General features: G+C 49.9%; 1 protein-coding gene across 1 annotated transcript; it reads left to right on the top strand.

The window, feature by feature from the left end:
• The first annotated feature begins 821 nt into the window (after positions 1-821).
• On the top strand, positions 822-3,008 carry LOC123178044 (S-type anion channel SLAH2-like). The gene is made up of 2 exons (XM_044591384.1): positions 822-1,542; positions 1,632-3,008. Exons 1-2 carry the CDS (start codon positions 901-903, stop codon positions 2,853-2,855), a joined length of 1,866 nt encoding a protein of 621 aa, XP_044447319.1. The 5' UTR covers positions 822-900; the 3' UTR covers positions 2,856-3,008.
• Positions 3,009-9,063: the final 6,055 nt, after the last annotated feature.

Here is a 9,063-nt window from a genome sequence, read left to right on the forward strand (position 1 = left end):
ACTGATCGCCGCCGGTGGGCAGCTACCGCAGGAGCTCCGGTGAGCTCAATTTTGTTGCAGTGATGCGGTAGCATAGGCCCTGTCTAGCATATCTAACCTCTATGTATGTATGCGGCGTGTATGAACTTATTTGCGAAGAAGAAACATGTATGCGAGCGAGCTCCGGCGAGCTGTTGTTTAAATTTCTCATGCGAAACAACATTTTTTGAAATTTAAGGGTCCGTTTGCGGTTTCTAGTCTGCCGCCGCAATTTTCAGCCTACATAATCGCCCCCGTGCGACCTACAAACACATTTTACGGGTCGGCAAAATGCTAGAGTTGCTCTTAGGAGCGGAGGGAGCACTATTATTACTACCCACCAACCCATGCATGAGACATGCTCGGTCGAGCTCTCCATCACAATTCACACAATCCGTCCAAGTCGAGGCCGTGTGCATGCATGCACAAGAATTTCGTCCCCTTCGATCCATGGACCGCCGGGGACGTGACGAAGACACGAGCAAGAGGCGTGGAGGAATCCGGCGCGACCGCTGGCTGCAGAGAGTCGACTGCTGACGGTGACGCGCGCTATATCTGTAGCAATGGCCTGTGCGGTGATGCGTGGAACCTTCCTGTGTTCTCCTCCACGTGCGTCCCTCATCCCCACCCTGTGGCGGCACCGCTGACCTGACCACCCAACCCGCCGGCGCGGCACTAGCACCGGTCGGTCGGTCGATCCATCAGCTGGCTAGCCGCGCGTGCGTCCTCCACTCGGGCCATGTGTGTGTATAAATAAGCTGGCCACGCCCACGATGCGATGCACATACATTCACTAGCCAGTCACCACCATCTCGCACGCGTCTTCAAGAGCTTTGCTGGCTTCAGCGGTGGAGACAAAGAAAGAGAGAGAGAGTTGTTGCCATGGCGTCCAGGGAGGTCAGCATCCAGATGGCGAGGGTACTGGACGGACAGCCGGGGTGTGCTCCGTCCCCGGAGCCGCTTCTCCTTTGTGTCCCGTCGCAGGCCGCCGGCGTTTCTTCAATGGAGGCTGCCGATGCCGTCGTTTCCGGCGGCAGGACCACCAAGAAAGCGGCCGCGGCTGCTTACGCTGAGACGCCGAGCTCTGTTTTGATCAACGTCCCGGGTTCGCCGTCGGGCATGCCATCGTTCGTCTGCGCCAACGAGGCCGACGTGGGCGCCCCTGCCGTCCCGCCGACCGTGTCGAAGGTCGAGCGGGCTCACCACCTGGCCGTGCCACAGCTGCTGAAGCAGGCCCGGCACCACTCGCAGCCGTCCTTGGTGGTCAGAACCGGCGGCGAGGTGCCGGCGGTGCTGCGGAGCGACAGCATGCGGGATCGAGACCGGCGGTTTGACCAGTTCAAGACGTTCTCTGGCCGCCTTGAACGGCAGCTCTCCAGCCTCCGTGGGGTGCCACAGAACACCGACGTCGAAAAAGGTGCGGCATCAAAGATCTCAGAGGAGGACACCGACGAGGACGATGAAGTGCCCACCGCCGACCGCTACTTCGCCGCCCTCGAAGGACCCGAGCTCGAGACACTTCGGGTACGTACCACGTCACCGTGTAGTATTCCAGCAAAAAGTTTACGTACTTCGGGGACATCTTTGTGTCTAATAACCTCGTGAACTTGCAGTCGACAGAGGTGGCCGTGTTGCCTAAGGACGAGACATGGCCGTTCCTGCTCCGGTTCCCCATCAGCGCCTTTGGGATGTGCCTTGGCGTGAGCAGCCAGGCCATGCTCTGGAAGACCCTCGAGTCGGAGCCCTCCACCAAGTTTCTTCACGTGCACCCTGCTACCAACCACGTCCTCTGGTGGATCTCCGTCGCACTCATGGTCGTCGTCTCCATCACCTACCTTCTAAAGGTCGTTTTCTACTTCGAGGCCGTCCGCCGCGAGTTCCACCATCCCGTGCGCGTCAACTTCTTCTTTGCACCATGGATTGCCTGCCTTTTTCTTGTCAAGGGCGTGCCGCATCCAGTGTGGGAGATCCACCACGCCGTCTGGTACGTGCTAATGGCGCCCATCCTGTGCCTCGACCTCAAGATCTACGGCCAGTGGATGTCTAGCGGCGAGCGGCGCCTCTCAAAGGTGGCCAACCCATCAAACCACCTCGCTGTCGTTGGCAACTTCGTTGGTGCGCTGCTTGGCGCTAGGATGGGTCTCCGAGAGCTGCCAATCTTTTTCTTTGCCGTCGGGTTGGCCCACTACGCCGTGCTCTTCGTCACTCTATATCAGCGGCTCCCCACCAACGTGCAGCTCCCCAAGGAGCTCCACCCAGTGTTCTTCCTTTTCGTCGCCGCACCTAGCGTCGCATCCATGGCATGGACAAGGATCTCTGGCGAGTTCAACGATGGTGCGAAGCTCCTTTACTTCATCTCACTATTCCTCTATGTGTCGCTGGTGGTGCGCGTCAACCTCTTTCGGGGGTTCAGGTTCTCACTGGCATGGTGGGCGTACACATTTCCGATGACGAGTGTGGCCTTGGCGACAGTGTTGTATGCATCGGAGGTAGACAATGTGTTGACGCGCTCACTGGCAGTCGGGTTGTCAGGAATTGCCGTTGTCACGGTCACCGGCGTGCTAGCCACCACCATGTACCACGCCTTCCTGCGGAAGGACCTCTTCCCCAATGACGTATCCATAGCCATCACGCGACGAAGGCCCAAGTTTAGCAAGATCCTCGCGCACCTTCGGTCGTCAAGCTCTGATGTCAAGGAGCTTGTTCTCTCCATCCCAAATTTTAGTTCCAATTCCAAGCAAGGCGCATACTGCGATGATGCCGGCTCCATCTACAAGACGAGGGGCAGTGTCGGCGAATCTACTGTGGCACAAGGGCACGGAAGAGCAAAGTGTTAGGAGGTCCATGCACGACATGGTGCATGTACGCACGGCTAGCTCATGTTGATTGTGCTTGTATAGTGTTCTTTGTGTTTTTTCTTTATTCTTTTTCTTCTTTGTGAACTTACGAACCGCGACCATTAATCCCGGTTCGCAAAGGCCATTAATTCATGTTGATTGTGGTAGAAAATGGGCCTTTAGTCCCGGTTCGCAAAGGCCATTAATCCCGGCTGTGCAACCGGGACTAAATATGCGCGACTAAAGCCCCCCCCCCTAGTCGCGCCTCTTACGAACCGCGACTAAAGGCCCGTCCACGTGGGCGCCAGGAGTCCGTCGGGGCGGAGGACCTTTAGTCCCGGTTTTCGTGGCTAACCGGGACTAAAGGCCTCCTCCGCAGGTTTAGGGTTTTAGCCCCCCTAAACCTGGTTTCTTTTTAATTTGTAGTGTTTTATTTCTTTTATATTTTATTTTGTGTTTTATTTTAATTTTGATGAAGTTTCAGTACACATATTCTACGCTACTATATACATGCATATGAAATTTCAAACAAGAAGAATTCAAGAGAAATATATAATATATATTCAATCTCGGGTGACCATATACAACTTCGAACAAGTTTCCATACACAATTAGGATGGATGACCATATACAACTTCGAACAAGTTTCAATCTCGGGTATGCATATAAATTTCTTCGTCCTCGGTATAGTGTTCTCCTTTAGGATTGATGACTTCCCTCATGAAAAATCCTGCTAATTCATCTTGAATTGGTCGGAATCGAGCTTCTGGACTAAGCCTCCTCCGCAAGTTATCCGTCGCCTTCCGCACGCTATCCGATACCTTCCGCTCAGAGGTGTGTCTCTGGATGTTCTCACAAACATAGTATCCACATAGATTGGTCCCCGGTGGCTGCTTATCCACATTAACTAACCTTCTAAAATCTAGCTCATGTTTGAATTCACCGACAATTTGTTCTGAGAACCGTCTCCAAACCCTACAGGGCAAAGAAAATTAAATGAACAAGGGAGTTATTAGTTACTTGATATTAGGAAATGAACGAAAGAGACCGATCGATATAGAGCTCAAATGATTGAAAATAATTACTTTTGCAGCATTTTTCTCATGTCGGCCCAACGCTTTGGATCCGAATCCATAGAGTCCATGATTAGAACTCTGGAGGTGTGAAGTTCAATATTTAGCAGAATCCAGTGGAACCTGCGGACACGTACATGCACAGTCATGCATAACTCATCGATTAGACATACCATGCATGGAGTAAACAAAAGAGAATGGGCACAAGAGAGAAACACTCACCCAAAGGAAATAGAATATGACTTTTGAGTTGATGCTTTCTAAGAAACTTGTACAAGTCTTTCTCCATGTCTTCGGGGTGATTTTGTAACACATGTCCATTAACGATATGTGGGTCAATGAACCCAACATCATGGATGTTTCTTATTTTGCATTCCCAAATCTTCAATCTGCATAATAGCGTACGCAACAATATAGTTAGGACAATATATATATATATATATATATATATATATATAGTGCAGGCAATGAAGAACGAGATGAGGTAGAAATAAATCACTTACAGAACGCAGCAACTCAGGATAGATTTGTCGAGCTCGCGCAGATTGAACAGCTGGAACAATTCACTCATATGAACTTGTACAGAGTACCGTTTGGTGTGATGCTCCTCTGTAGCATCCGCATAAATATATTCTTTGTCGGCCCATGTTATGAATTGCTTGTACCAACGTAGCAGATTTCGCATTTGTGGTGGTAGACTCTTTTCCCGCGCAGGCTCGACGAGAGGCCCATTCCGCACATATTGTAATGGTATCTCACATACTGGCGCATCCTCAAGGCCTAAGAAGGCACGAAGAGTCAAACCCATCTCGGACGCTTGTTTCATAGCACTCGCTACAGTCAATCCAAGTGCTGCCGCAGCTGCTATGATCTCGGGGTCCTCTTCCGGACCGGCTTTCACTATGAGCGGGGGGATCGATTGTTTATTCTGCATCCCGAGCTGGTCAACTTGTTTCCCGCTTTTTTTACTTTCTTCTTTCTCCTCCTTCAATATTTTTGCTTGCCTACGAAGTTCATGTCCATAGTCGTCAGGCATATTCAGCTCGGCTTGGGACGGTGTCATCAAAAAATCCTTAGCCCACTTCTTTTGCTTCTCAGTGAATACTTGCTTGGGCTCAGGCTCTTTTTTCGCCTTCGTATCCGCCTTCCATTTCTCATAATGAGTAGACGCGGCCAATTTGGTTTCAGCTTCACTAAGTTCCCAAGGCCTTCGGAGGAGAGGCTTCAGTGATGGCTCCGGTACCCTTGTGGTCTTAGGTACATAAGGGTCCGGGTTAATAGTCCAGGAGCGGGTTTCCTTGCTGTCCGTCTGCTTCTGCTTCTTCGCCGGAGGTGGATTGGGGGGCGTCGTACCCGCCGGAGGAGGATTGGGGGGCGTCGTACCCGCCGGAGGTTGTGGATCGGGGGACGGCGTCGAATGGCGTGAAGGAGGTGTAGGTGAACCACCACGACCACCACCACCGCCACCACCACCACCACCACCATCGGAGGGGGGGGTGGACTTGTTAGCCTTGGCGCCTCGCCTGGAAACACTATGTACTTATTTTTCCATAGAATGATCTGGCGCTTGACATCTCCAAGTCTTCTCTCCCCTTCGGGTGTAGCTTTGTCAATCTCCAGGTCCTCAAACTCTTGGACTATGTCTTCCACCGTGACACGAGCATAGCCATATGCAATGGGGTTGTTGTGGTGGAGTGCTCCAGGTGTACAGGGTAAAGCACTGCCGGTAGCTACCTTCGTGGAAACGTTCCCCACGGGATAATGCAGATCACATTCTTTCATCTCCTTTACATCATCCACGGGGTAGTGAGGCTCCGGTGCACGAATCTCGATCATCGGTGCATTAGCACCAGGCGGGGCATCCGTGGAAGCCACGCTGCTTCTCCGCTGCTGGCTTCCGCGATCCGCTTCATGATCTTCATGCGGCCCTGCAGCCGATTTTTCTTTTACTAGTTCATGCACGGTCTGCTTCAACTCATGGAGTTCCGATGCAAACTTCGCCAAAAGATCTGCATCCCGGTCCGTCTTTCTCTTACGGCTTCTGTAACAGTACGGGTCATTGTCCTGGGAAAACCCTACTTTCCACGGAACTCTGCCTTTGCCTCGTACACGTCCTCCGTGTTCATCATTCCCGAGGGCTGTTGTCAGTGCGTCTTTCTCTATGTTGAACTTGATCAACCCCTCTTGAGCTTGGGTCATTGCGTCAATAAGGGCTTGGGTGGGAGCAAACTTTTTCTTCCGGTGAACACACACCCCTGTCTCCGGGTCTAGCGATCCCCCATGCCCGTACCACCAGCTTTTGGACCTTGGGTCCCATCCCTCTGTACCTAGAGGGATTCCTCGCACCCTCAGGTCCTCCTCCATCTGCTGCCACTTAGGCTCCGAAAGGCGGTATCCTCCTGGCCCCTTAATATGATGGAACTTTTTCTTACTCGCATTATCCTTATTTTTTTTCGATATTTCCTTGAAATGCTCCGATTTCTTTTGCCTCACAAATTCTGGCCAATCATCTTTCAGTTTCTCATGTTGTCCATTGAAATCCAGAGTCTTGCCCTTGTTGACATAGTCACGGGTTAAATTTTTCTTGAAGTTCCGGAATGCTTCGCCCATCTTCTGAAGAACGAACTCTTTAACTAGCCTCCTCCTCTCACGTCCACCCGGAACCTCGTTACCGAATTCATCGACTTTGTTGTATTCCGGAGGTAGAATGAAATGTTCCATAAGCTTTCTCCAGCAATCCTTTTTCGTTCTCTTGTCGACAAAACTGAAACCAAAACATGGCTTCTTTGGCTCCTTCCATTCCTGGACGGTGATCGGGACGTTGTCTCTAACAACGACTCCGCATTGGTTGATAAACTTTGAGGTGTGCTGTAGGGGCTTGCCGGTTTCACTGACAAAATCAATGGCATATGTTTCTCCTGTTTTCATCGCCTTGGATTTGCCACACTTTGTCATACTCAATCCGGCCGAGGGCTAAAAAAAGAAAGAGAGTCGCGCGCGTTAATACATATGTATTCACGTTTCAGTAAGTTTGTATCACGAGAGGCTCAATGTATATATATACCTCGCCGGAGGTGGTTGCTACTTGCAATTCGAGATCGTCGTTTGTTGACGGTTGACCTCCGTCGACAATGTCCGTTCCTTCACCTTCTTGAGCATCGACAATGTCTATTCCACCGTCAAGGTTTAGAAAAGAAGAGACTACATCCTCTTCTTGCTCATATTCTGAGCCCGGCACATAAGGAATCTCGTTGTTTATGATGCCCATTAAATAACGTTCAGCCTCCGGATCCCTAAGCGGCTCGGCTCTATCGTCCGCCATATGTCACTCCTGCATGTAGTAAAAATTAATTAAGTATAAAGGAATTAAAAAATAAGATTAAGGGGACATAGAGGAGGAGCAGCTACGGTTGAATGATTAAGAGCTATTAAAAAATAAAATTGATGTTTTTCCTTTTGTTTTTTCCTTTTGTTTTTCCTCTCTGCTCTCTCTTTCCTTTTCTTTTTCCTTTTCTTTTCCTTTTCTTTTTCCTTTATAAAATTATTCCCAAATAAATTTCCTTTTCTTTTTCCTTTTCTTTTTTCCTTTTCTTTTTCCTCTCTGCTCTCTCTTTCCTTTTCTTTTTCCTTTTCTTTTTCCTTTATACAATTATTCCCAAATAAATTTCCTTTTCTTTTTTTCCTTTTCTTTTTCCTCTATGCTCTCTCTTTCCTTTTCTTTTTCCTCTCTGCTCTCTCTTTCCGTTTGTTGACGGCAGGCGGCGGCGGGCGGCAGGCGGCGGCGGGAGGCGGAGGACGGCAGGCAGGCGGCGGCGGGCGGCGGGCAGGGCAGGGGCAGGGGCAGCGGTGGCGGCGGCAGCGCGCAGGGGCAGGGGCAGCGGTGGCGGCGGCGCGCAGGGGCAGGGCAGGGGCGGCGGCGGCAGTGCAGGGCAGGGCAGGGGCGGCGGCGGCGCGCAGGGGCAGGGCAGGGGCGGCGGCGGCGCGCAGGGCAGGGCAGGGGCGGCGGCGGAATAGGGCAGGGGAAGTGGGGGGCGGCGGAGTTCACTGGGGGCAGGGCGTTGGCGTCGATCGGCGTCGGGGCAGCAGCCTGGCGGCGTCGGCGTCGATCGGCGTCGGGGCAGGGCGTCGGCGTCGAGAGGAGAATGGAAGGGACACCAACCGCGACTAAAGGGTACCTTTAGTCGCGGTTGGTCTCCCCAACCGGAACTAAAGGTTCTTTCGCGCCGCTTTCGTTCCCGCGCGGAAAGAGCCTTTAGTCGCGGTTCGTGTCACGAACCGCGACTAAAGGTCCTTTTTCATATACTTTTCAGAAAATACAAATAATATATCAAAAAATTCAGAAAAATAAAACTAATTCATTTTAAAATCTTAAAAATAGAAATAATATATCAAAAAATTCAGAAAAATAAAAATAATTCATTTTAAAATCTTAAAAATAGAAATAATATATCAAAAAATTCTGAAAAATAAAACTAATTCATTTTAAAATCTTAAAAATAGAAATAATATATCAAAAATTCAGTAAAATAAAACTAATTCATTTTAAAATCTTAAAAATACAAATAATATATCAAATACAAATCATCCGGATTCGCCATCGTACGTTTTAATTCACATGATCCATTCAACAAAGTTTGGTACAATAAATTATTACACATCAATTCTTCCCTTGTGTCCCTGCTTGCTTACGATTGTGCCGTATCCATGGAGCATCCTCATCATTTAACTTAATGCTTGGGTCAGTGTTCACTTTGAAGGGCGGAATTTCACCAAACATATTATAATCTGCTGACATGTCTGTCTTGTCCTCCACTCCCACGATGTTTCTTTTCCCTGAAAGAACAATGTGGCGCTTTGGATCATCGCATGATGTACTGATCGTTTTCTTATCTTTCCGTTTCCTCGGTTTGCTACTCATGTCCTTCAAATAAAAAACCTGAGCGACATCTTTGGCAAGGACGAATGGTTCGTCAAGGTAACCAAGATTGTTGAAATCCACCATTGTCATTCCGTATTGCTCGTCCACCTTTACCCCACCTCCTGTTAGCTTGAACCATTTGCACCGGAACAAAGGGACCTTAAAGGAGGGTCCATAGTCAAGTTCCCATATCTCCTCTATGTAACCATAATATGTG

The sequence above is a fragment of the Triticum aestivum genome, chromosome 1D (assembly GCF_018294505.1).
Source record: "Triticum aestivum cultivar Chinese Spring chromosome 1D, IWGSC CS RefSeq v2.1, whole genome shotgun sequence".
Lineage (NCBI taxonomy): Eukaryota > Viridiplantae > Streptophyta > Magnoliopsida > Poales > Poaceae > Triticum > Triticum aestivum.